This window comes from Crocuta crocuta, unplaced genomic scaffold, assembly GCF_008692635.1.
Source record: "Crocuta crocuta isolate KB4526 unplaced genomic scaffold, BGI_CrCroc_1.0 scaffold445, whole genome shotgun sequence".
In the NCBI taxonomy this organism is placed as follows: domain Eukaryota; kingdom Metazoa; phylum Chordata; class Mammalia; order Carnivora; family Hyaenidae; genus Crocuta; species Crocuta crocuta.
The window spans coordinates 157816-185041 of NW_027530847.1; the positions used below are offsets into that span (position 1 = coordinate 157816).

Here is a 27226-nt window from a genome sequence, read left to right on the forward strand (position 1 = left end):
GAATTGAAAAATGTTTATTCACTGAATTACCTTTTTTATTTTCAGGCGTTTAGAGAAAATGGCAGACGATATTGATATTGAAGCAATGCTTGAGGCTCCTTACAAGAAGGTGAGAAAAAACATGTCGGTGAGGTTTATATATTTCTTAATTTAGCATTATCACGAAACTACTGCTGAAATGTAAACTAACCTCCCCGGAGCCCTCTTGATTTATCTTATCAGAGATGCATTACGTGTAACTTACAAAAGTAAATATATGCTATTGATGTAATAATATTGTGCAGTAGTTTCACTTCAGCGTGATGAATAAATGCCCATCTATCTCTCTTTGTAGACTTGCCTAACGATATCTCACCTCTACTCCCATGAATTCACCTTTGATTCCAGTGTGAACTGTCAATCATAAGGTAGTAATTGAGTGACTTATCGCTGTACCGTGGTCCCCTAGGTAAAATGACTCAACTAAGAATTACCAGCTCCAGTTTGGTATAGCAAAAAGGTGAATGTAGTGGTTTGGGAAAATTGCAGGGGTCCAAGAATAACAAAGCATAACCAGTCTGTGGCAAGCAAATCTTTTAAGTTTTACAAGAAGAAATGGGTGAGATTTAAATTTTCTTTTATGTATGTATGACTGGTGATAGTAAATATTGAAACAGGCAGGTGATGATCTGCTCAGTTAAAAATTACTAAAATTCTTGGATCCCTGAATAGAAATTTTTTTTAAACCAAAGGAGACAGTATCACAAACTTAAGAGTCACTTGATGACAGTTTTTACTGTTCTCCATATTTTATTTTTAATTAGTCCCTGCCATAATATTTCACACTAAAAGCTACAGAGGAATTATTTTGGCTAATAGTATAGTCTTTGACCCATTTCAGTATCACAGTAAAAGTAAAGTGTCTTTTCATTCTTTCACCAGTTGGTGGTGAAAATAGCAGTATGCATGCATTATCACTGGTGTCGCAAACTGTAAGCTTTGTAAGTTAGCACTTATACGTCTATAACTGATGTGATCAAACTTTAAAAATAAACATTGCGCTAAACCTTTTAAAAATAATACATCTGTTTTGGATTGTATAGCACGACCATGTGGTACCAATATGGATGAATTCTTTTTAGCTTTAAATAGTGTACGTAGTTTTGTAATGCTTAGACTCTTGAAGAACTACTTTCTATTTTAATGTTAAGATTCTTGTGTCATAGTTTAACATGGATGTAATTCCATGTAAACAGGTATGGAAGTAGGAAATGTTTAGGCTGGACTGGTGGATTAATTAATTGACTTTCTTGGGTTCTTGGGAGTCAACATTACTAAAGCAGTGTGAATCCCTGTTTGCTTCAGGGCGAGATGTGTGACAGAGGTGGCATCAAGCTCTTACAGTCCCAACCCTCCAACGGAAATGGGCGAAGATCTCAGGAATGGCATCGGTCACAGGAAATCGATAGTGGCTGGCTGCTAGCATGGCCACTTGGGGCTTAGGCAGAAATAGAGCCATGGTACTGACCAAAGGGACCATAGCACATGGAATAAAACTCAAAACAGGACTTCATTCATGTTTTATAGAAATCCTATTTAACCACTTGAACATTGTAAATCTGGATAACTTAATATCTAACTATATAAGTAAAATTTAACATGTTAATATGCATTTTTATTTTTGTATCACGATGACTTAATTGTAAGCAACAAAGTGGTTAAACACATACCCATCTAAATTTTTTTATAGCCTTCCATGTTAAATTATAAGCAAGTAATTAGTTTTAAAATTGTTTTGTATTTTCTTATTCCTATTCCCTTTACCCTTTGACAACTTGAAATGTTACCACTTCGTCCTCATGATGTTCTTCTATCAACCCTGCTTAGGATGAGAACAAGTTGAGCAGTGCTAACGGCCATGAAGAACGTAGCAAAAAGTAAGTTATAAAAAGGGACCTGAGGTGGGAGGGGACCTTTATGTGATGAGATCTTAAGTTGTGTTCCTGTGGCTGAGCATCAAACTAAAAGTTCTCTTCAAAAGCTTTTCTTTATTCCTTTTAGAAAAGTAGTTCTTTACCTTTTGGGACAGGAAACTATTTGAGGACATGAAACTATGGATTCTTTCCCTAGATTTCAGGATATAGTGTCCGGGACCTTTTGGACACCTTCCCCATCCAAGTCTGTCCATGACAATCTGGATAAGAGTTCCTGTATAAGAGTTTGTCTTTTGTCTTAAATTTACTAACTTTGACTTAATATTTTGGTGATATGTTATCAATAAAACTATCATATCCACTGAAGATGGGTTAGGAAGAAGAAAAGGTTATAACCAGGCCATGGAAAATATCATTTGCTCTAAATCACTGAAGGAGTCAGACTGAATTATTTATGCTCCTTGCTGCTTAAAGGCCCTTTTTATAGTAACATTGTAGCATACTTAAGTACTTTTTAGGTGCTTCTTACATGGCTTTTGTTTGCTTAAGCTTTTTAAACTCTTAAATATACTTAAATAGTGAGAATGGAGTTTTTTTAAGTTGTGCTTGCTTATATAAGTTATTAGGTTAAATGAGTAACCCGTAACAGGACTCAGTGCTACATGCTATAGAATATAGTATAAGTTTCAATAAAAGCATAAGCCAGAGCCACTTTACAAGGTTTGATCCTGTTTTTGGAGATTTCTTTCAGCTCTACAATTAGTGATTCTTAGCATCAGTTGGTCGTGTTACAAGCATTTGTTTTAGTAGCCTATTTTGTGAATGTACATGACCTGATAATACATAATGAAAAAAAAGTGATAACATAGTTGTTTATTGAGCTCTTATTCTAATAAGAGCGCAGAGTGCTTCATAATACACTATCTCAACATCCTCACAACAACTCTTGTTTAGTGGATTGATAGAATTTCACAAAATAGATGAGAAAATTCTTAGATTGGATTGTGCAGCCTTTCTTATGTCAATGTTTTATTCTTACAATTAAAGTAATATAGTAATGGATTTAATTAAAATGATGCAGTTTGTGGAAACTGTCATATTTTATTTTGGTCGAAAGTTAGGTGGAGGATCTGTTACAGTTCCTCACTAATCAAAACAGATTGTGGGAATTAATCATACTGGGTTTAGTCTTTTTATGGTTTGAGGCAATCAACCAATCTTTGAATGGTTTAATGCTGCCTAGTTTTAGACCTTTTACCAAAGTCACAGTTTCCTAATTAATAGTTCTAATTTGCAGTTCTGCAATTCATAATGAAAACTAGGAAGGCCTATCCATGTAAATTTAAATTACCTAATCTAGGTGTGGGTAAAGATCTCACCCTGAGTGCCAATAGGATGAGAACAATGCACTTTTGGGCACAGACTTTCTTAGTTCGACCATTCTCAGATGTCACTCCTTGCTTCTAACTTCAGTTTATACTTTTATCCTGCATCTAAACTAAGCTCATTAAGACTACCAGGCTTATCCAGGAAATTTAGCATCAAGCTCACCATGGCTGATGCTTTATGACCTTTATCTAGAGTCTTCTGACACTGAGTAGATGGGTAATTTTCTTTCATTGGCTATAGGATAGCCAATTGAAGGGAATGTCTTCTTAAAATATTCCAATTACCACCTAGTATTTTAAATGTACAAGTTCTGTCAGACTTCACTCTCCTTTTAAACTGCTTAAATAAATGGCTTTTTTGTTCAATCAGGAACTTTTCATTCATTTTTCTAAAGAATTAGTCTTTCAAATTAATTTGAAAGTTATTCAGAAGAAAATATTTGTATGCAAGGTTAGATGAGCTATAACCCAAAAACAACATTCTGTTCTTTAGTGTTCTGCATACATTATGTGAATCAAAGGAAAGTGCCATGTTGCATTTTTCATACTAAAACTTGCCTTAAAAGCAATTGAGTATTGGGATGGTAGTGAGAAAATGCACATTCTGAGAAACTGAGACTTGACTAGTAAATGTTTTCTTTTAAAAAATAGTTTTGATTTTCAATCTGTACATTCAGTTGTATTCTGGTAGTGTAAAAGGAACCAAAATTAACACAAACCGGTTATCAATTAGCCTACTTTCTGAAGAACTTATACCCCTGAGTTTGGCAAGACCTCAAAGTATGCCTGAGCTTGCCTTCATGGGAATAGTGTAACTATTTTTGGAAAGTCTAAACCAGCGTCCATTCAGTTAAGCTCTTTAGGAATTACTCAAAGGATAACAATAAAATGACACAGTTGAAATATATTGGCTACTGTGTGTGGATTATCTATAAATTTTGGAATAAATGACTTTTCTATTTTTTTTTTCTTATTTTCCAGAGTACTTTGCATTTAAATTTTAGATCTTCTTACATGGAAGAGGTCAAATCCAGTTATAGCAAAACACCTTTACAGCAGAGGCCATATAACCAAAAAGTCCAAAGGCCCAGCCCAGTGGACCATTTACTTCAATGATGTTCAGTACAAAATTCCACTGCCACTAAAGACTTTGGAAAGTCCCTTTTAAGTTGTAACAGGATTTGACTATTAGTGTGGATTCTGATAACCCTTCTTTAGTTAACTTATGTTCTTTCAAGCTGCAGTTTGTTACGGAGAAGTATACTGCTCTCTTAAATTTTTGTCTGGGCTCTTATGAAGAGGATCGTGCTTCTGAATGTCTTAGTATGTTGTCTTTTTACCTGTCTGGGGTTGCCTTCAGATGTGGGTGGAAACTCATTTGTAAAAAGCTCTGGGAAAACTTTTAGTTGAAGTTAGCTCTCCATTTTACCAGTCCTTTCCTTTGGCAGAGGATGTTTTGGGCCTAATAAAGAGGTAGATTGGGAGGTTGGCTGCCTCTCTTTTGTGAGCCATCTAGGAGCAGAGCAAAATTTTATTTGTCCTTTTTGTGGGGGATGGAGTTACTTTTTCCTTTGTCCCCTGATTGATTATATGTAGGACTTCTGATTACAGCGATCTCACAGAAGTCTTAAGGCTAAGACATAGTGTCAGGTGTATCAGGCAAGAGAGTCGGAATGTTATCTGTTGCCCTTCTGGGCATTGCTTTGATGACTTCTATATAAATAATGAGTGTAGCCTAATTTTCTGTCATGTGCTACCTAGCATATACATTTCTGACAGTCAGGTGGATTATCTTGAAATTTTAGACAAAGTTTCTGCCTCCTTGGAAAGCTCTACATCTCCTTGTGATTGGAGTGTGGGTTTCAAGATTCCAGAAGGTGGGTGTCTTCATTTTCTATTTTCAATGCACACTAAGATGACCTGCTTACAGGTTCTCTGAGGCAGACTTCAATTGCTCTTGTGCTAACTTTGCTGTGATAAGGACTAAACAGTTTAATTAAATTTTCCAGAATGGTGTAGAGTTGTCAAAATGTTTTAATGATCTTTTAGCCACTACAAATTGACATTTTAGCGGAATAAGTTTATTTTGAAATGTCTTTCAATTTATATTGAAATATCTGAAGGCACCTCTAAAATTTGGGTGATGACACAGAAGTACAGATGGTAAGATTTAATTATGAAATGAGTGGGTGGTATAGTGGTATACTGTGAAGAATACAGAAATGACAGAAAGAGATAGGGCTGACTGGCTTTTTTACTTTTCAGAGTTTGAGATTTTATAAAGATTGATAAAGGTGTTGATCCTTGTTTTTGATTGTACCTCACAGGCTTGTATAAAGTGGCATCTTCCCTATTTTCTGGTGTACTTGTTATAACTTTGAATAGAAAATAACCGAAAAGCTCTGATCTAGGTATATCAGAATGCGTTTTATTGGATTAGTTTTATTGTCCTTTGTCATTACTTGTAATTTTCTCATGAAAACCAAAATATTGATGCTTGTAGGGCCCTTTCAGAGTATAAATTACTTATATTCATACTTGTAAATTGGGTCAAATTTGGCTCATGTAAGGGAAATTAAGTTTTTGTGAAAATTTTTGTATGTGGCCCACTATTACTTCAATGGTAACATTGTAATTTTTATTTTATTACTGTATCTTGTGGATTACAGTAAGTCTCTTATGTTGGACAGTTACGTTGGCCAAATTTTATTTAAAAGTTCAAGTTTTGATCTTCTACCTCCCAGCGAGTAATTTCTTTGTTAAAGTTGTAACTGACTTTTCAGGAGAGATCGTTAACAGTCCCTGCTTTCAAATAATTGTCAAATGACTGCCTGTTTTTAAGTAGTAGAAGGCAAAGGTGGGGTGCTATTTACCTTACCTGGGAATTATTTTTCCTTAAGTATGATTACGTATCATAGTAAAAATAGCAAGATAAATTTTTAAGAAGATAAAAAGATTTCTGACCATAAAAGGAAGTAAGCTTAAGCTAGCAAGATAATGCTAATTTTTTTTCTTCTCAGGAGGAAAAAAAGCAAGAGCAGAAGTCGTAGTCATGAACGTAAAAGAAGCAAAAGTAAGGAACGGAAACGAAGTAGAGATAGAGAGAGGAAAAAGAGTAAAAGCCGTGAAAGGAAGCGAAGCAGAAGCAAAGAAAGGAGACGAAGCCGCTCAAGAAGTCGAGATCGCAGATTCAGAGGCCGCTACAGAAGTCCTTAGTATGTAACTATAGTTATGATGATATTGGTTTGAGAGTCCATTCTCTGGGTATCCATAAAGCAATTTAACCCGGAAAATTTGCAGTGTAAAATTTTATTTGTCAATATGATTAGTTAAAAAGCAATAGATAGGATATTTGCATTGAAAAGAGTAGCATAGTAGAAATACAGCATGTGGACCAATACATAACTTTATTACTAAGCATACAGATTTTCTGTTTTTCCATCTAAACTGTTTTAACTGTATGCCATCTAAACTAGACCAAAGCACTGCAGTGCTTAAAAATCTTGATATTGTAGTGCCAAATATTTGAAAGCTTAAAGGTGTGTGAGCTATTCAAATTTTCTTTACTGAACATAAGTTTGTTTAAAATTTTAAAGCTCAAATAGATAGCAAGTTATAAATGTAATTAGCCAAATATGTAATTGGTTAATGATCTTGTCTGGCTGTTTTCAGCTAAAATGACAGACCATTTGTGAATTTGGTGTATGCTCCTTTATAATGATCAACTTGCGGGGCTCATCACATTTATATTTAAGGTTTTTAAAAATAGTAAAAGACTAATAAAAGTGCTTTGAAATCACTGGAAATTTGACTGTGGTTATGTAACAAGTTGGAAATATTTTATTACAGTCATTTAAAAAAACTACATTAATAAGTTTGGAAGAAACCTACCTACAACTCTTAAGCAAAGATTGAATCTAGTTAGCAGTCCTTAGTGCTTTACAACATTCTTTACTCTTAATGAACATACTGTTGTAAACTGTGAGAGTTATTTTAAAATTAACACTTTAACTTGAATGATTAGAGATGGAATTCAAAGACAAACAGAGCTTAATAAAATATTTGGCTCTTCACTTGTGCAACTTAACACTTCAAGCTTGAGTTTTCTCATCTTTTAAAGAAGGAGGTAATAACTGAAAAATTTAATGAGTATTGAATTGAGAAGAGAATGAAAATAAAGGACCCACATAACTGCTGTTCATGAAATGTTTCAGTATTATTTGAAGCTGTTAAAGTTAGTAAGACTTTGGGTTCTGACTCAGGTTCTTTAACCTTTAAAATTAAAAAGATTGAACCTCTACTTTCTTCGTAGCTGCTTATCTCATAAGCATTTTAAGAGCTGGAAGAGGACCACAGTGTTGTTTTAATTCCAGATGCTGTACTTTGTTTTTTGTCCAGTTTATCAAAAGTTACCATATTCATTTTTGCCAGAATAAAAAATGGGGGAAGATTACCTTAATAAATTCTGAATATGGTTTCTCTCTCTTGAGTGATGAAAATTTGGTCAGCCTATAATCCTGGTCTGACTTCAAAGTGAGGTCTCACATTTGGTTTCATGTGATCTTTAATTTATCCAGTAAATGTATATTCTTAACTATGGTAATTAGTGTGAATTGCAAAGGACCCATTTAATATGTAATTTTATGTGGAACTGCTTGCATGTTGCAGGTATGCAGAGAGTCCATGCAAACAAGTCCAAATGTGGATCACATACCACTGTTTCATTTTGTTACTCTTCCTGAAAATGATAGTAGGATGAGCACTAAGGGACATCTGACATGTCCCTTTAAGTTAGTTTGGTCTTTAAAAATAAAAGGTTCAGAAACTATTGGGCCGTTTTAAGATTTAGGATAAAACTATCTTAGAATAATTACTTATAATATTTTTGAAAACATTCTTTTATTATATCAAGTTCATAAAACATTTTTTGAAAAATGAACTTCATACACATGTTTACTATGGAATATTTTGCCACAAAGAAGTGAATTTCGACACGTAAACTGCTTTTATGCAGTCTCTGAGACTTCACTTTTCCATGGAAGAGTTGGCGTTTCATGATGTAAGGAATTAGCCCTTTGTTTTTAAACATTCCTCAAAGAAGAAAACGTGGATGAATATTGTATATGTACATGCATAAAAATATATTCCTGAGATAGGATCTGCAAAAATACACACCATATTGTTAACTGCAGTTATTCTGGTGTGAGGGAAGTTCAGGGTGACTTAATTTCACTTTTTCTTTAAACCTCAGGAATGTATTCATAAGCGTTTAAAAAAATTATAGACTGAAAATGAGAGAATTTTTAGAATCTTAACAATCTTGAGGCTGTAACCTTTGGTCTTGGCACCTCTCAGTGGTCCAGGATGGATAACTATACGAGCAGTTTGCCTGGGATAGAGTTCAGAGAAAAAGTCTCTATTTCCTCTTCATAACTGAGGTGGAAAAGAATCAGCCTAACAATGTTAAACTTGCTGGAGAGCGCATGAACGCGATCTTAGCAAGACCCTAACCCTGTAACTAGTGTAATTTTGTGTTTCCTTTTTAGCTCCGGACCAAAATTTAACAGTGCCATCCGAGGAAAGATTGGGTTGCCTCATAGCATCAAATTAAGGTTTTTAAACATACTTCTGAATTGTTTAAATTGTTTTTCAAGGAACTGATGTGGTGTATTTGTTTTGGTAATTTCTGAAACTTTTTAACTTTGCAGCAGACGACGCTCCCGAAGCAAAAGTCCATTCAGAAAAGACAAGAGCCCTGTGAGGTAGCTGTTGTCCCAATTTTTTTTTCTTCAGCACTTTAAGCTTTTATAAAGCTTTTCAGCATGTTACTGTTAAATTAACGTTTAGGAATTTGGACCGTATTTGTACTATATCTTGCTTCCATGGGTAGTACTGGTACACTGTTAAATCGATGTGGGTTTGTAAGTTTTCATTTTAATTTCACATTAAGAATGGAGTAGTAATTATATTAATGTGCAGACACTACATGTGCTCTTAAATCACTTTTAATTAAATATTTTAATGGTAGCTATAGAAAATTTTTAACAGACTTTGCTTGTCTTTGAAATTAACAAATTATATTGAAATTGGAATTAATAAATTTTATTGTAGTAGCTTCATGGGAAAGCGGTTGTAACAATCACAAGTTTTGTCATCTGGCTCTCTTTACTGAGACACAGTACTTCATTTCCAAAATTTTAACTAGGTTGACTTGTTTCTAAGCAGTAATCTTACATTTTTAAATGTTTGTCTATTTTCCTCTTAAATAAATACAAGACTTCCCTATCACACTTTCCATTTATTTTGGTTCAAGGAACATTTTGGTATATGGCAGCATTGTTCTTTACTGATTCTCTGAGTTCCCTTAAAGGGCACCTTTTAACTTTGAGATTATTATTTGTTACATTTGTTATTTGATATATTATAATTTTAAGATTTCATGAAAACCTTAATATTTTTAAAAGCTCTTTTTTGTAACACTGAGCTTTTTACTCCTTAATTTTGACTTTCCTGAGAAAAATCCCTTTTTAGTTCTCATTTTATGGATGCAGTGTAGCTTTGTACCTCTGTTTTATAAGAATATGTTTAAATTTAGCTGATTCCTCAAGGAAATGTACCAGAATTTTGTAGGTGGAATACTTTCAAAGTATTTCCTGAGAATGTTCAGAATGTGGAAAAGAGCATGTTTGTGTTTATGTCTTTAAGGATTCACTTAGAATCATAACCTTAGTGATGTTTTCTAATAAATGTTAATAGACACTTCTGTTCCTTAAAATTAATGAAATTAAGTTTCATCTCGTCTGCTCTTACTCAACTCGAGCACTTTAGTTCCCTCCATATGATCAGAAATGCTGTCAGTTATCAAGGCTATATGTAAAAATAATTAAGTTGATTCCCATTACTGATAATTTGTCTATATAATTTCGTGCTTTTCATTTTTGATTTATTGGTACTGTCTTTTTTATAACCATCAAGACACATTCTTTTGGATACTAAATTTGTATTATCTTAAAAGATTGATCTACTAAACAGCCAGCTCGTTATTCCATATATATATATATATATATATATCTCAGTAACTAAAAAATCAGGAAGAAATTTCAGAATAAAATAATTCTCATAACTTCCTTTTTAAAATATTTTTAATGTTTTTTATTTATTTCTGAGAGAGAGAGAGAGCATTGAGAAGGGGAGGGTCAGAGAGAGAGGGAGACACAGAATCCAAAAGTCTTCAGGCTCTGAGCTAGCTGTCAGCACAGAGCCTGACACGGGGCTCGAACCCACGAACCGTGAGATCATGACCTGAGCTGAAGTCAGCCACCCAACCGACTGAGACACCCAAGCGCCCCTAGTTCTCATAACTTCCAAGTATATCCTTTGTTATTGTAAAACTTTGACCATATGGGTTTGTTTTGGGAAATCATTCATTCCACTATAGTCTGATACTTGTAGCTAGTCAGTTATTTTTAGTGACTCTTACTAAACTTGGGCTTCTGATAGTTTTTTTCATTATTCTGCAGAAATTATTGTTTGTAAGATTTCTAGGCCAATGGACTTTTGTCCTTATACCATGTAAGGTATTATCAGAGGAAACATCATAGTAACTCATATTGTTGGAATTGAGTCAGATTGAATTGTTTTATGGACATTTTGTATAAATTTAGTGAAAATGGGCTTGTGAATAACAACAAACTACTTTTGCTAAAGTTTATTGAAAATAAACTTAAAAAGTTATTTTAAGAGCATAAGTTATAAAATTAATTTTTATTCCTCTTAGGGAACCTATTGATAATCTAACTCCTGAGGAAAGAGATGCAAGGACAGTTTTCTGCATGCAGCTGGCAGCAAGAATTCGGCCAAGGGATTTGGAAGAGTTTTTCTCCACAGTTGGAAAGGTAAGTTTTTAGTGTATTTAGGGAGGTTGAGTACGTGAGAAGTGCAAACATCTTTTTTTTTTTTTTTTTTTGCTTTTTTAGAAAGCACTGGCCAGAGAGAGGGGCAGAAGGAGAGAGAATCTTAAGTAGGTTCCATGCTCTGTTCTGATCCCCAATGCAGGGCTCAAGCCCCCAACCCTGGGATTATGAGCTGAGCTAAAATCAAGAATCAGCCACTGAACCAACTTAGCCATCCAGGTGCCCCAACAGAAAAAAATATTAATATCGTTGATAAGTTAGGTTGAACTAGAGAACATTTAAACATCAAATCTTTCATTTAGTAGAATTCACTTAAGGAATTTCTTGGGTAGCATTTCTGTTCTGCCTCACTTGAAAGTTAATAGTGTTAGAATTGATAACCGTTATCCCGTGTTCATCAGAAGTTAAAGTGGACCAACAAGTTTACTTACTTAAAAAAAAATTTATGGGGGGAAGGGTCCTTGGGTGACTTAGTTTAGAAGAGTATGTGACTCGTAATCTTCAGGGTCATAAGTTCTTGGACCACGTTGGGCATAGAGATTATTTAAAAGTAAGTGAAACCACGTTATCAGTAAAAAAAAAAAAAAAAAAAGTTTTTAATGGTTTATAGTGGATGATTGCATAAAGAGAACCTTGTATTAAGTGTGTTTTCTTTTTAGGTTCGAGATGTGAGAATGATTTCTGATAGAAATTCAAGACGTTCCAAAGGAATTGCATATGTGGAGTTTGTCGATGTTAGCTCAGTGCCTCTAGCAATAGGATTAACTGGCCAACGAGTTTTAGGAGTGCCAATCATAGTACAAGCATCACAGGTAATTTTTTTTTCTTGGTTGGGAATTGGATTAGCGGTGCAAGAAACCTGCTATTATATAATCATAAATTACTGGGTTAGATGTTCTCAGAGCAGGTGTTTTGGTTTTTGTTTTAACTTTGTTTTGGTTACTTTTTTTTGTTTGTTTGTTTTGTTTTTGTTTTGGTTACTTTTATAAAAGTAATTTTAACCATATTCTGGTTTTTGTGGGTTTTTTGTTTTTATTATAGTTTATTTTTGAGACAGAGATGAGCATGGGGGGGAGGTGCAGAGAGAGAGAGGGAGACACAGAATCCGAAACAGTCTCCAGCCTCTGAGCTGCCAGCACAGAACCCCACAGGAGACTTGAACCCATGAACCACGAGATCATGACTTGAACTAAAGTCGGACACTTAACCGACTGAGCCACCTAGGTGCCTCTAAGTTTATTTTTGAGAGGGGGTGAGAGTGAATCCCAAGCAGGCTCTCCTCTGTCAGCACAGAGCCTGACATGGGGCTTGAACTCACAAACTGAGATCATGACATGAGCCATGTCAGTTGCTTAACCAACCAAGCCATTCAGGTGGCCACATTCTGTTCTAATTCAAGTTTTGAAAAAACTTCATAGAAGACCTGAGACCTTGGTCTAGAATTTTATGGATTTGTGGTGAATTATTAGTTGAGGATAGAAGTGTTTGAGAGTATATTTGTTGCTTCTTTCAAATGGGGTGATTTTGACATTTTTAATAAATGTTAGTATTTTTGTTTTATAATGCACACTTATACAAGGTTTTATAAAATGTTAACAGTAGTTTGAACAGCCATTAGTTCGCATTTTTTGAAGGTAAGCTGTTTCAAACTAATTTTGAGAAAATCTGTTTAAAATGTCTTTCGTTCCTTTTTGCTGGTACTTAGAGTATTGTCTTTGGGAAATGAAATTACCATTACTAATAATTCAGTAAATGTGGAAAAATTGGTATGTATTATTTTATTATGAAAATATATTTAGGATTCTTTTTTCTTTTTTAATTTTTAATGTTTTATTTATTTCTGAGAGAGAGAGACAGTCTGAGCAGGGGAGGGTCAGAGAGGGAGGGAGATACAGAATCTGAGACAGGCTTCAGGCTCTAAGCTAGCTGTCAGCACAGAGCCCGACGCAGGCTCAAACCCACAAACCATGAGATCATGACCTGAGCAAAAGTCCCAACGCTTAACCTACTGACCACCCAGGTGCCCCGTATAATTCTTTATCAGTATCTATTTATTAAGAAACAGTTATATCTGTCACTGCTTGATAGCCTAGTTTTTTTTAATGGAGAATATAGAATTTAAAGAATACTTTTGAGGGGCGTCTGGGTGGCCCGGTTGGTTGGTCGTCTGACTTTGGCTTAGGTCATGATCTCACAGTTTGTGAGTTCAAGCCGTGTTGGGCTCTGTGCTGACTGACAGCTTAGAAATTAGAGCCTGCTTCAGATTCTGTGTCTCTCTCTCTGACCCTCCCCTGCTCACTGTCTCTCAAAAATAAACACTGAAAAAATACTAAAGAATATTTTTGAGCAACACAAAAGTCGTGTTAAATAAGTCCTGTTGGTTGCTTTTCAAACCACTGAAATAAATACTCTAGAACTCCTAAATAATAAAGTTACTTCATCAGTTTCAATGGTTTTTATTTATAAAAGAGTAAAAAAGTTGGCACCAGCCTTGGAACCAGATCTGATTTGAAATTCTAGTTTCACTGCTAATAAGTTGTGTGTAACTAAGTTATTAGCTCAGGTCATATCTAAAAGATAATAATAGGTTCCTTTTAATATTTTAGAAGTAATTGATAGTGGGCATATATCACTTGAATGTATATTAAAAAATAGGCAATTATTGGGAAATGGGAAAAATTAATTCCTTTGATTCACTTCCTGTAATGGAGGACAAACTATTAGCGTGTAGACAGAGGGCTGAGAGTCCATAAATTAAATGAGGTTTTGAATTCATTCAACTTTTAAGCCTGCTTTGGGATATATACCACCAGACTGGTGCCCCAGTTGATTAATAAGAAAAGAAAGTTGTGTTAGAATATAAGTTGATAATCATTACTTTTGAGAAAGATTTCCTTTGGAAAAAATGACAGCTAAACTGAATGGTTTGGTTGGATTTTATATTGACAAATCTCCTTTATGACAACCAGTCAGTTGGTATACTGTACTTTGAGTAATAATGATTTTGAGAGTACATTAATTTTAATGAATAATGAATGTATCTATTAATTCTAGGAAACAGTCTTATTTCCCACATTTAGCATGTCTGGTATCAGTATGCATCTAGTTTATATGGCATAGTATACTTTTAGGATTGATTTCAGTTTATATTGGCAATACGATGTATATTGGCATATACAGTGTTTGTATATGTCTTGTATATAGACTTGTTAATTTGTTTTTTGTGGCAAAATAATATATCTTCTTAAAATATTAAAGTTTTTGTTTAGAAATTGGACATTTGAAACATTTTTTTTAAGTTTTTAAAAAAGTTTTCTTAGTTTGTTTATTATTGAGACCAAGAAGAGCACAAGCAGGAGAAAGGCAGAGAGAGAGAGAGAGAGAGGGATAGACAGAATCTGAAACAGGTTCCAGGCTCTGAGCTGCCAGCACAGAATCCGATGTGGGGCTCGAACCCACGAACTGTGAGGTCATGACCTGAGCTGAAGTCGGACGCTTAAGTGACTGATCCATCCAGGTGCCCCTTGAACCATATTCTTAAAATTAATTTGAACTCCATGCCAATAATCACAGTGGCATGTAAGTTGCATCAGTCAATATTTGTACTTTGTGTGTGATTCAGTTTAGCGTAATGTCACTAACGTTTCACATCACTTATTAAGCAAATCTAAAGTGAGTGGGATTTTACGTTGATTGAAATGATTTGAATTTGTGATGTGTGATGTGCATTTTGTCCGATACAACTTATAGGCAGAAAAAAACAGAGCTGCAGCAATGGCAAACAATCTACAAAAGGGAAGTGCTGGACCTATGAGGCTTTATGTGGGCTCGTTACACTTTAACATCACTGAAGATATGCTTCGAGGGATCTTTGAGCCTTTTGGAAGGGTAAGTCCCATTATCTTCATTGATCTTTAATATGTTCTTGGTCCAAATATAACTACTAATTCTGTATGTCTCTGCTTTGTCATGTTTCAGTGAGGTTAATACTAAAATGGGAAGGGCTGGTTCGGCAAGGTGTTTGTGTCATCTTAGATTAATTGGTATCCCTTGAGAGAAGATAAGATATGAAGAATCTGCTAACAGTGTTATTCATAATGCTGTAGTGAAATGTTTATTAGGNGACAGACTGAGCACGAGTCGGGAACGGGCAGAGAGGGAGAAACAAAATCCAAAACAGGCTCCAAGCTCTGAGCTGTCAGCACAGAACCCGATGTAGAGCTCAAACCCACAAACCGTGAGATCATGACCCGAGCCGAAGTCGGACGCTTAACCGACTGACCCACCCAGGCACCCTGTCCAGCAATTTTTTCAAGTCAACATGAATGATCAAGAGTTTTTCTTTGCAGAAAGATTGATTGATTGATTGATTTAAAGTACAGTTTACTCTGCTCTTGGGGCCCAAACTCATGAGATTGACTGACTGACTGATTTGTAGTATAGTTTATCCTCCTCTTGGGGCCCAGACCCCTGACCCCAATTTCAAGAGTTGCATTCTCGGGGCGCCTGGATGACCTGGGTGCTCAATCAGTGAAGCATCTTGGTCATGTCTTGGTTTGTGAGTTTGAGTCCTGAGTTGGGCTTTGCACGGACAGCGGGGAGCCTGCTTGGGATTCTCTCCCTCCCCCTGCTCCCCACCACTTGTGCTATCTATCAAAATGAATTTTTTTTATTTTTTTAATGTTTTATTTATTTCTAAGAGAGAGAGAGCATGAGCAGGGGAGGGTCAGAGAGAGAGGGAGTGACAGACTCTGAAACAGGCTCCAGGCTCTGAGCTGGCAGTCAGCACAGAGCCCAACGCGGGGCTCAAACCCACGAACTGCGAGATCATGACCTGGGCGAAAGTTGGACACTTAACCGACTAAGCCACCCGGGCACCCCCAAAATGAATTTTTAAAAAAAATCAGTCATATTCTACCTGATGAGCCAGCCAGGTGCTCCTTGGTTGGTGTTTTTTGGATGCTTCGGTTTTGGTTTTATGAAAAATTCAGAGTATGTAGAACAGCTTCTTCAGTAAATTAAGAAGTTAGATTGGTTCCTGTTCAGTTGGTCCTCATTTTATTTATTTATATTTTAACGTTTGTTTATTTTGAGAGAGATGGAAAGAGCATGAATCCCAAGTAGGCTCTACAGTGAGAGTGAGTAACATGACACGGGGCTTAAACTCTCAACCATTATGTATGACCTGAGTGAGCTGAGATCAGGCAGATGCTTAACCAACTGAGCCACCCAGGTGTCCCAGTTGGTCCTTATTTTAGAATGAAAGTTTTTTTATATTTTATGTTTTTATTTAAGAAAAGATTTTTATATCTTTTTATTTATTTTTGTGAGAGATAGTGTGACCAGGGTAGGAACAAAGAGAAGAGGACACCGGATTCTAAAACAGGCTCCAGGCTCTGAGCTGTCAGCAGAGAGCCCAATGCAGGGCTTGAATTCATGAACCATGAGATGATGACCTGAGCAGAAGTCAGACACCCAACCAACTGAGCCACCCAGGCCTTCCTAGAATGAACATTTTTATTTTAGAGTAAATGTTAATACTAGTAAGTTGTGCTCTGGTTTAAAAGAATCATTATGTGGCCATGAATAAAAGTGTTGTACACTCTTTATCCACTACTAGTTTTCCATTGCCTTTGGATAGAATTTTTATTTTCTTTTTACTATCCTCCTTCAACTCCTTTGTTAAACATAATTATTATTTACTTTTTTTTTTAGCAGTTTATTGTCAAGTTGGTTTCCATAGTAAACTGTTTTAAGAGTAATGGTAAAAGTTGGGTCTTGATTGTGGTGTTTTATTGGAAATCTACACATCCTAATGGTGTGCAAATCCTAATATTTAATTTTGGCCAGTCATTACAAAATTAATGCATCCTAAAATTACTAGAACATGTAGAAATAGAACATAGGTGTGTTGTATTTTTCATGCTTGCTGCATATGAACAACTTTATCAGGATATTATGAAGTTGTAGTGTGCAAACCACAGAGTTCATCCATTTAAAGCATACGATTCATGGCCTTTTTATGTGTTCACAGAGTTGTGCCATGATCAACTATATTGAGTATTGAGTGTAGTTATTCCAACATCTTGGGCAGTTTATCATGTCTGATCTTTTTTGATAATTAACGCTTAGTGTTTTAAGCATAATGGTGGAAAGGAAGAAAAATGTTAATTATTTTTAATATCTGATCATAGCTTACAAGGGTATTTGGGTTTTTAGTGGTTTCCTTTTGAGTCAGAAGACTAAGATCATACTTTCCTCCCCGCCCTGTTCCACAGTGCATATCTTCTTGTTGGGGAAATTTAGGCTTTCAGAAGATTTTTTTAGAAATGAGAGGTTGTGATGTATTTTCAATTCTTTGCTTTTTTTTTTTTTTTTTTTTTTTAAATCTGAGAGAGCACAAACAGAAGGGGAGAGAAAAATCTTAAGTGGGCTTCACACCTAGCTTTGAGCCTGACACAGGGCTCAATCCCTTGTTCCTGGGATGACAGCCTAAGGCGAAATCAGTAGTTGCTCAACATACTGAGCCACCCAGGAGCCCCTCAGTTTCAGGGGTGGGGATGAGGTTCGTTTTTGTTTTGCTTTTTTTTTTTTTTTTTAAGTTTATTTACTTTGAGATTGAGTGAGGGGAGGGGTCAGAGAGGGAGAGAATCTCAGACAAGCTCTCTGCACTGCTAGTGCAGAGCCCAGTGTGGGGCTCAAAATCATGTAACTGTGAGTGAGGTTATAATATACTGAGCCAAAACCAAGAATTGGATGGTTAACTGAATGAGCCGCCCAGGTGTCATGAAATTTTTTTTTTTAAATCATGTTTTCAGGGAATAAAATGCTTTTGTTTCCCTGTTTTCACTTAAATAATAATTATGATTTTCATTTTTAGATTGAAAGTATCCAACTCATGATGGATAGTGAAACAGGTCGATCCAAGGGATATGGATTTATTACGGTAAGCAATTACCATGATTAACATCATAATGTGAAGGTTTTAAAGCTAAGTAGTGTAGGTAAATCTTGTTAATTATGACAGTGGGGAAAGGGACATTGTAGCTATAAGTGTTTACCAAAATGTTGATTTTTAGCCAGTTGCTTATCTGTATATGGTCAATTTCCATAGCTAAATCTTTGTGTAATTGAAGTTTATGATCCTGTAATGAGTTCTTCAGTCTCTAATACTTATTACACTTTTTTGTCAGTTGAATGAAAGTTTCTTGAAATTCTGTTTTACTTAAAATTCTTTCTATATGTCATCGTCTCACAACCATGATCAGAATTGTCTTATTAAGTTTTTGTGGCTAACCAGCATAGCCCATTCCCTGATGAGAATAGAGTTGTGATGTGGCACCCGGAGTAATTGTGAATGGAAGTGCCCTTTTAAAAGTAAATTCTCTTCTGTATTATTTTCTAATGGAATTCAGTTACATCATTATAGATCTTCAGAAGGTTCTGGAAACTATTTCTAGAGCAAAATGCAGATTGTCATGATAGCTGCTCTTATTTAAAAAAAATTTTTTTTTAAGGTTTATTTGTTTTTGAAAGACCTTGACAGGGAAAGGGGAGAGAGGGAGGGAGATACAGAATCCAAAGCAGGCTCCATGCTTTTAGCTATCAGCACAGAGCCTGATGAAGGGCTCAAATGCATGGACTGCAAGTGAGACTAAGATCTGAGCTGAGGTTGGATGCTTAACTGAATGAACCACTCATGTGCCCCTAAAAATGTGTAACATATAAATAGGTCCAAGGTCTAATCAAGAAATTATAATTGTATTGTGTCCAAATTTCAGTAAAATTTTAAATGTTTCTTAGTGATAAATTTTATGTCATTGGGATTTTATCTTTCTGAATATACACTAGTGAAGGGAGAAGAGTTATTTATAAAGCTGCTAAGTCACTGTTTTTAAACTAACTTTTTATTTTGCTTCTATTAACATTAGTGTGGTTATTTTCCTGTGTGTGACCAATAGACTTTATGTCTCATTTCTACTAAATATTTCATTATATGTCTCCCCTAAAATATTTTATTTTTTTAAGAGAAACAACTTTTTTTTTTTTTTTAATTTATTTTTGAGAGAGAGAGAGCACAGTGCAGAGAGAGAGGGAGTCACAGACTGAAACAGGCTCCAGGCTCTGAGCTGGCAGTCAGCACAGAGCCCAATGCGGGGCTCGAACCCACGAACCGCGAGATCATGACCTGAGCGAAAGTCGGACGCTTGACTGACTAAGCCACTCAGGCGCCCCTCCCCTAAAATATTTAAAAAAAATTTTTTTAATTTATTTTTGAGAGAGAGAGAGCACAGTGCAGAGAGAGAGGGAGACATAGAATCTGAAGCAGGTTCCCGACGTGGGGCTCAAACCCACAAACTGTGAGATCACGACCTGAGCTGAAGTCAGATACTCAACTAACTGAGCCACCCAGGCGTCCCTAAAATATTTTTTTTATGTGATAGGTTTGATGCTTGAATATTTGGTTAGTGGTGGGCACATTTTTGCTAGAAATCCTACTAAATGTCAGCTAAACCATGAAGGCCTATTTTGTAAAGCTTTTTATTAAAAACATTTTTTAAATGTTTTTTTAATATTTGGGACAGAGACCAACTGTGAGTTGGTGAAGGGTGGTTGCAGAGAGAGAGAGGGAGACACAGTGTCTGAGTCAGGCTCCCGGCTCTGAGCTGTCAGCACAGAGCCCAGTGCAGAGCTCAAACCATCAAGCTGAAACAATGACCTGAGTTGAAGTCTGATGCTTAACCAACTGAGCCACCCAGGTGCCCTTAAAAACGTTTTTAATATCAAATACACATATGCTATTTACTAAGAGTTCATGATCTGGGTACAAAGCTAGATTTTGTAAATTTTCAAGATTCTGTGTATTGGTATATGTATTCTGTTTTATAATTCTCTGCAATTCTTCCTGTCTCTGTAAAAGAAAAAACAATTATTTTGCAACATACTGGTAAAATACTAAGCTCTGGAATTGATGAAAGTATTTTTTCCTTCCATTAAGTGAAAATCAGAGTGCACATCAGTTTGTGTTTGCATCTAGGAAATCTAAGAATTTTCATGATGTTACTGGCAATAAAATGACCCAGGATTTTATACTAAAAATAATGGTTGAGTGATTTAATTTTTCTAAATAGTTCTTTTTTTGAAGAGAAGAAAGCACCATACTTAGCATTTTAAAATTTGTTTTGAAGTTTGAAAAATACACATTTTGTTATTAAGATTTCATATTTCCAAGGATAGTTGCCATTACATGGTAATTTCTTGGAGTCGAAACCATCACATCGAGAACGCCAATTTGCATGAGCTTGTGGTTTGATCCTATAGGTTATATTATATAAAGTTAGAAATTTGCACTTTATCATCCACACTGTTGGTGGGATAATACTAAACTTAATAAGCAAGTATTCCTTCATCTTCAGTATAATCTTCTTGTGAACTAATATACGGGACTTTTTATCCTCCTCTCAATTACACAGTTTTCTGATTCAGAATGTGCCAAGAAGGCTTTGGAACAACTTAATGGATTTGAACTAGCAGGAAGACCAATGAAAGTTGGTCATGTTACTGAACGTACTGATGCTTCCAGTGCCAGCTCATTTTTGGACAGTGATGAACTGGAAAGGACTGGAATTGACTTGGGAACAACTGGTCGTCTCCAATTAATGGCAAGACTCGCAGAGGGTAAGTTTTTTCTTGTGTTGGAAGATTTATTGTTGGTATAGTAATGAGAAAGGTAACCCATACAGACTAATAAGTGAAACAGTATATTTTTTCTTATTTTGGAACTGACCTTATCTATCCTTGGGTGGTATATGTAGTTTTATAGATGAAGTTATTACCTTAAAAGTTCTAACGGAATCTAGTTTATGGTGGTGCCTATTGAGAGCCATAGCATACGTTATGTGATTCCTTTTGCTTTCTTTTTTTCTTTTTAAAGTTTAATTATTTTTGAGGGAGTGCACAAGCAGGGGAGGGCCAGAGAGATGGGGAGACACAGAATCAGAAGCAAGCTCCAGACTCTGAGGTATCAGCACAGAGCCTAAGACCAGGCTGAAACTCACAAGCCGTGAGATCATGACCTAAGCCAATGTCAGATGTTCAGCCAACTGAGCCTATCCAGGCGCCTCATCCTTTTGCTCTCTTACAATAATTATAATCCTCATACTTAATACATTTAGTGGCAGCTATCATACTATGTTTTTCATATAAATGCCTTTTTTTTTTAAATTAAACATTTTTTTTTAATGTTTATTTTTGAGATAGAGGGAGACATAGACTCTGAGGCAGGCTTCAGACTCCGATGAGCTGTCAGCACAGAGCCCAACGCAGGGCTCGAACTCCCAAACTCAAGATCATGACATCTGAGCCAAACTTAGACTCTTAACTGACTGAGCTAACAAGGTGCACCCCCTCCCGCAGTTTTCTTTTCTTTTCTTTTCTTTTTTTAAATTTTTTTTTTTTTTAAATGTTTTATTTATTTCTAGGAGAGAGCGGGGCTCGAACCCACGAACCGCGAGATCATGACCCAAGCGAAAGTCAGACGCTTAACCGACTAAGCCACCCAGGCGCCCCTCTTTTTTTTTTTTTTTAAAGCAAGAAAGCAGGAGTGGGGGAGAGCAAGAATCCCAAGCAGGCTGTGCACACTGCCAGCGTGGAGCCAGATGTAGAGTTTGAACTCAAAAACCTAGAATTCATGAACTGAGCTGAAGTCTGGTCATGTAATCTCCTGAGACACCCAGGCACTTCTGCTTGTAAATAATGTTTTGTGACATGAATTTGGTAGTAGTGAGCACCCAGAAAACTGAGTTTTCTGCCCTTAACATAACAAGGACTTATGTGTTCTTTTAATACAGGTACAGGTTTGCAGATCCCACCAGCAGCACAGCAGGCTCTACAGATGAGTGGCTCTTTGGCATTTGGTGCTGTGGCAGGTAGGAATTGAATCTTTTCTAATTTGAAATCACTGTTTTTTCACCTAATTCGAAAATTTGCCAAATTTTTGCATTTAAAAGGACTTAACTGAGAATTCAATTCATCAAGTACTTTTAACCTATAAATTTCATGGAAATGGAGAGTTAATCAGTAATCCTAATAGGCTGTTAGAGCATTTTTGAACCCTACATAACAATTTTTAGTTTGAGATTGCCTGCAAGTTAGAAATTTTTAAATGTGACTTTTCTTGACCAGCAAGTTTGTATTGTTTCAAAAAATGTTCTTTTGTAATGTTTGAGTTTCGAAAACTATTAGAGCCTTTAAAATCATGCTGTATGTAAAATAATTGCAGTATTGAGAGTGCAGAGAAAACTTTTTTTTTAAATAGTACATACAGTTTTGAGGTTTTGAGTTAGGGTAATAGCTTCTGAAGATGGCATGGAAGAGAAGTGGTTTTATTAGTTATGTAATAAGGAGTTCAGGTTATGAAACCTTGTTTTTCTTTCTTTATGGCTTAAAGTACCTCAGATTTGCTTTTATAAACCTTGTTAACCGAAATCTATGAACTAGGGTAGCATTTAATTTTGAAATGTTGACTTTTCTATCTTAGGGCATCTAAAAAGAACAAATTGGTATCCTAAGAAAGTATAGCACTTTGTATTATGAATTGGTCCTTTGATCTCCCCATAAAGTAAGAAGTAAGACCACAGTACTGTATCTAAATAAGACACTTAAGAGTCTGTGTGGTTGATTCATGATTTCTGTTTAAATCAAAAGGTCATTAAAGGATAGGATCATTTTTGCTTTTGTTTTATTTATTTTTTAATCTTTGCTTTTATATTGTATTTTGTTAAGAGAGAATGGGCTTTTCAGTGTTTTTCTGTTTCATGGATGTCCACAAGTTTGAGTATCTAGAAAAATCTGACTTTTGTGTCTCTCCTGTCAGATTATATTCTTTATTTTGAAAGATGATAGGTACTCTATAAAATTTCTGACAGAATCATGCCAACTTTGTTCTTATGTGGAGAAAAATTATACCTATTAATGCATTTTAGTATTTTGAGTCACTGGATAACTCCATCAGTGATCACGAAGTTGTTTTGACTTTATAAACAAATATTAGACCTTAAATTTCTTGAGTGATCAGAGAGGCCTACAAGGCCATTTGGTGTAATCAGAGACATTAAAGGAACCCATCCTTTCCAGAAATGTAAGGCAGTGTATGGTTTGAAAATTACTATTTGATCTGAAAACTGTATTTTTATTTCGCTTCCCATTGTTCAGATCATTCTTTAATAGTTTAGAAAATACTTGATTGCTTACCACATTCTAAGTTTCATTAGAAGCTAGTGAAGATTTATACTCTGTCTTCCAGAATTTCATGCAGTCTTATGTAACAATCTGGATGTGGTATAAAATAGGTTGATTCCATGTTCTTCATAATTTCACTTAATTTAAAAGTTAAACATCATTACTATTCTTAGCCATTCTTTCTCAATACATGAAGTATGAGCATACTTACTGTGCAATTTATTTTAATTAAGGTGGGCTGATTGTGATAAACTAAAACTATAAATGTCCACATGGATTTGTTAAAAAGGTCACTTAGCTGTATGTTACCTTCCCCATTTATTCTTGTTTATTGAGATGATTATAGAGTTTGAATCTGACTTAAACTACTCAATAAATTGCTACCAAATTAATAACCAATACTCAAGTTTTAAATAAATATTTACATAATTTGGTATTTTCCTCCCGATAGTCATCATTAAAACCTTACACATTTCTTGTTGAAATGAAATAAACTTCTGAGTGTTAATGTGTCTAAAACTCTTACCCCTATGCTCTTTAAAGCTGCTCTTTGAAACCAAGGGTGAGTCAGCAGTCTATCCAACGTCTTTATTTATTTATTTATTTATTTATTAAATATTTTTAAATTTATTTCTAGGAGAGAGAGACAGCGTGGGCAGGGGAGGGTCAGAGAGAGGGAGACACAGACTCTGAAATAGGCCAGGCTCTGAGCCGGCAGTCAGCACAGAGCCCGACGCGGGGCTTGAACCCACGAGCCGCGAGATCATGACCTAAGCAAAAGTCGGACGCTTAACCGACTAAGCCACCTAGGCGCCCCCAACGTCTTTATTTTGGAAGTTTAAATTTCTAACGTGGTAGTCCTGAACTTTATGAAACCCATGTCTTGTTATTAAATGATCTTAAAAGTGATTTTTGACATTTTGATAGGGATTTACTTTCACTTAAAATAGCAGGGTGTGTGTGTTTGTGTGTGTGTGTGTGTGTGTGTGTTATTTTTGAGAGCTAGAGGGAGACAAAGAATCCTAAGCAGGCTCCAGGTTATGAGCTATCAGCACAGAATCCTATGTAGGGGTCAAACTCATGAACTGTGAGGTGATTGCTTGATCTGAAGTTGGGATGCTCAACCAGCTAAGCCACCCAGGTGCCCCTCTTTTTTAAATACTTAAAGAATCTCTGTACCCAATATGGGGCTTGAACTTAAAACCCCAAGATCAGGGGTTACGTGCTCTTCTGACAGAGCAGCCAGGCACCCCATAGCATGGATTTCTTATTAATTTTTTCCCATTTTAGGGGGAAAATAGACATTGTATTTAATTTGACAGTGTTCCTATGGTCTTATCTTCAAGTTCTTTCAGTATATGCCAATTACGTCAACTCCTTGAGGTGCCAGTTTTGAGCACCTAGGACCCAGGTATTTTTAATATCCCAGTGTAATTTGGGCTGCAGATTCTATTTCATTTATACCCCTGTCTCCGTCCCCACTTTTTAAGTCTTTATTTCTAAGTAATCTTTATACCCAGCGTGGGCCTCAACTAAAACCTGAGTTCAGGAGTCACCCAGTCCACTGACTGAGCCAGCCAGTCTCCCCCATTTTTGCCCATTTTTGCCCCCTTAAGTTTATTTTTGGGAGAGTGTGAGTGGGGGTGAGGCTCATAGTGAGAGAGAATCCCAAGCAGGATCTGTGCTGCCAGTGTGGCGCCTAAAGTGGAACTTGAACTCTGGAAACCACAGGATTATGACCTGAGCCGAAACCAAAACTTGCATGCTTAACCAACTGAGCCACCCGAGCGCAGCCCCTTTTTAATTTATTTTGTATTCAGCAGGAAACCCAGATGCAGTTGAATCACATGTTAATGAAAATTATGTTCTGGATCTGAACAGTTTTTCTCTTGTGTGTTTACAACTTTTAAACTTCAAGATAGCTTTAGAACACCATGCCATTTTCTTTTTTAGATGTAGGCTGTTTTTAGCAGCTTTCTAATAACTTGCCTTCCAGTGGAGAATTTAATGATTATTTAATGAGAAAATACACTGGTAAAAATCCCCATTCTGTTTATTTTTAATAGTGACTTAGATGATTGTATTCTTCTAATTTCACAGATTATAGTAAACTTGGTTATAATTTATTCCTGCTTCATTAAATTTCCAGACTAAGCTAGGAAACCAGATATAATTAAACTGTCACCTTCTGGGCTAAATATCCCAAGTACTTGGAATTGAATTCTCAAGATCAGGGTTTTCATGTATTTTCTGACCGGTGTGCTTCCCTTTCCCCATTTCCCATTATTCCCATGTGAAGAGTAGTATAGTGGAATGTATTCGAGATTTGGTAGAGTAGTCGGAGTAGGAAGAAAGAGGCATAAGTAAGTTTCCCAGCATAGGAGGAAAGAAAAAGGCCCCAAAGCCTTGTCAATGAGGAATGGGGAAGGAGGTTTGGCTGCCAGGTTTTATTATAAGTTTTTTTGATAAACCCTGCTACTGTAGTCCTCTTTTATTAATGCTTTCCTGACATTTACCCTGTTAGTTGAGGCTCTTCATTGTTCCTGCACTGAGCTGTAGAATTCTCTTTTGTTATAGATTTGCAAACAAGACTTTCTCAACAGACCGAAGGTGAGTTGAGCTTTTTATTTGTCTTTGAAATAGATGTTAATGTAGCAAGACATAGTTGTTTGTTTATATTTATTATATCATGTTACATTTTGTATTTTGGATTCAGTTTTTAGAGAATAACATAACTTGCACATACAGTAACCATCTGTTTAATGTGTATTTCATTTGGCCTAATCCAAATCATTACAATTCCATGGATAAATAAAATGAATGTTTGCATTTTTTTGCTTTAGTCCTAGAGGTATTTTTCAGCCTTATATGTTTATCTTTGTGTTCTAATTATTACTTTTGTATAATTAAAAGTCTGAAAACGGAATTTTTTGTTTCAGTACACAAATCTTTAGGAGTCGGTAAACTTAACGTAGGGTTAAGGATTCTAACTTTAATGTTTTGTATTAATAGTACCAAGCAATGAGACAGTTATCCAGAACTAAATTGCATGCATATTTGAAAGAGATGAAGTTATTTCTAAAGTAGGGCATTTTTTCTTGTTTTGATTACCAAGTAAATCTCTGCTGTTACAGCATTTCGCTTTTGAGCATATTCAATATCCATCTTTCATAGGTTGTACTTAAAAAAGTTGTGTAGGAGACTAATTTCTTTATGGGAAAAGGTTTACCATGTTTCTTGATAGGAATTCAATGTATATTCTTTTACAGGAAATAACACAGTTGCACTCAACCTTTTTTTCTTACCAGATTTTATTACTATTTTTAAATTTAAATATTAATATACAGTGCAATATTGATTTCAGGAATGTACAGATTTCAAAAAGTAGAACTAGTGAATTTTTCTATTAGCTATAGTTCTATGCTGAATTCATTGTGTTTGCATTCATCTAGACTGAGCTTGAATGTTTCTATTACATATTTTCTAAATAATTTTCTGTATTTATAATATACTTTATTTGAGAAAGTGGAAAACAAAGTACTCCTCAGTTTTGTAAATGACCTATTGTTTATTTCCAAGAGTACTTACATTTGTTGATGATACAGGTACACAGTGGGCCTTACTTTTATCTTCATTGTAGCATAAGCATTGTTACATTTTTAACTTGACTGAATAGAGTTTGATATCTATGAGCTCTTTTACCATATTTAATTTAATATGAAGCCTCTTGAAAGACAAATATATATTGAAGTAATAAAGGAGCAAAGAGCAC

At 35.5% G+C, this 27226-nt stretch overlaps 1 protein-coding gene and 1 long non-coding RNA gene across 5 annotated transcripts in view; both read left to right on the forward strand.

Annotated features, from left to right (window-relative positions):
- Nucleotides 1-27226, forward strand: part of RBM39 (RNA binding motif protein 39) — a 33744-nt gene that overhangs the window by 981 nt on the left and 5537 nt on the right. Inside the window, exons 2-13 of one of the 4 annotated variants that reach the window (XM_077769253.1) lie at nucleotides 46-109; nucleotides 1867-1916; nucleotides 6322-6516; nucleotides 8848-8913; nucleotides 9010-9063; nucleotides 11079-11196; nucleotides 11874-12026; nucleotides 14965-15102; nucleotides 18095-18160; nucleotides 20688-20892; nucleotides 22065-22142; nucleotides 26014-26064. In XM_077769253.1, the coding sequence (XP_077625379.1) occupies nucleotides 59-109; nucleotides 1867-1916; nucleotides 6322-6516; nucleotides 8848-8913; nucleotides 9010-9063; nucleotides 11079-11196; nucleotides 11874-12026; nucleotides 14965-15102; nucleotides 18095-18160; nucleotides 20688-20892; nucleotides 22065-22142; nucleotides 26014-26064 (1225 nt within the window). In that variant the 5' untranslated portion in view covers nucleotides 46-58. The remainder of the gene's footprint in view (nucleotides 1-45; nucleotides 110-1866; nucleotides 1917-6321; nucleotides 6517-8847; nucleotides 8914-9009; nucleotides 9064-11078; nucleotides 11197-11873; nucleotides 12027-14964; nucleotides 15103-18094; nucleotides 18161-20687; nucleotides 20893-22064; nucleotides 22143-26013; nucleotides 26065-27226) is intronic. The other 3 variants (XM_077769254.1, XM_077769256.1, XM_077769257.1) reach the window with 3 other exon arrangements.
- LOC144235700 (uncharacterized) lies at nucleotides 4299-5182 on the forward strand. Its single transcript, XR_013336297.1, has 2 exons — nucleotides 4299-4624; nucleotides 5107-5182. It is a non-coding gene; the product is annotated as an uncharacterized LOC144235700 (long non-coding RNA).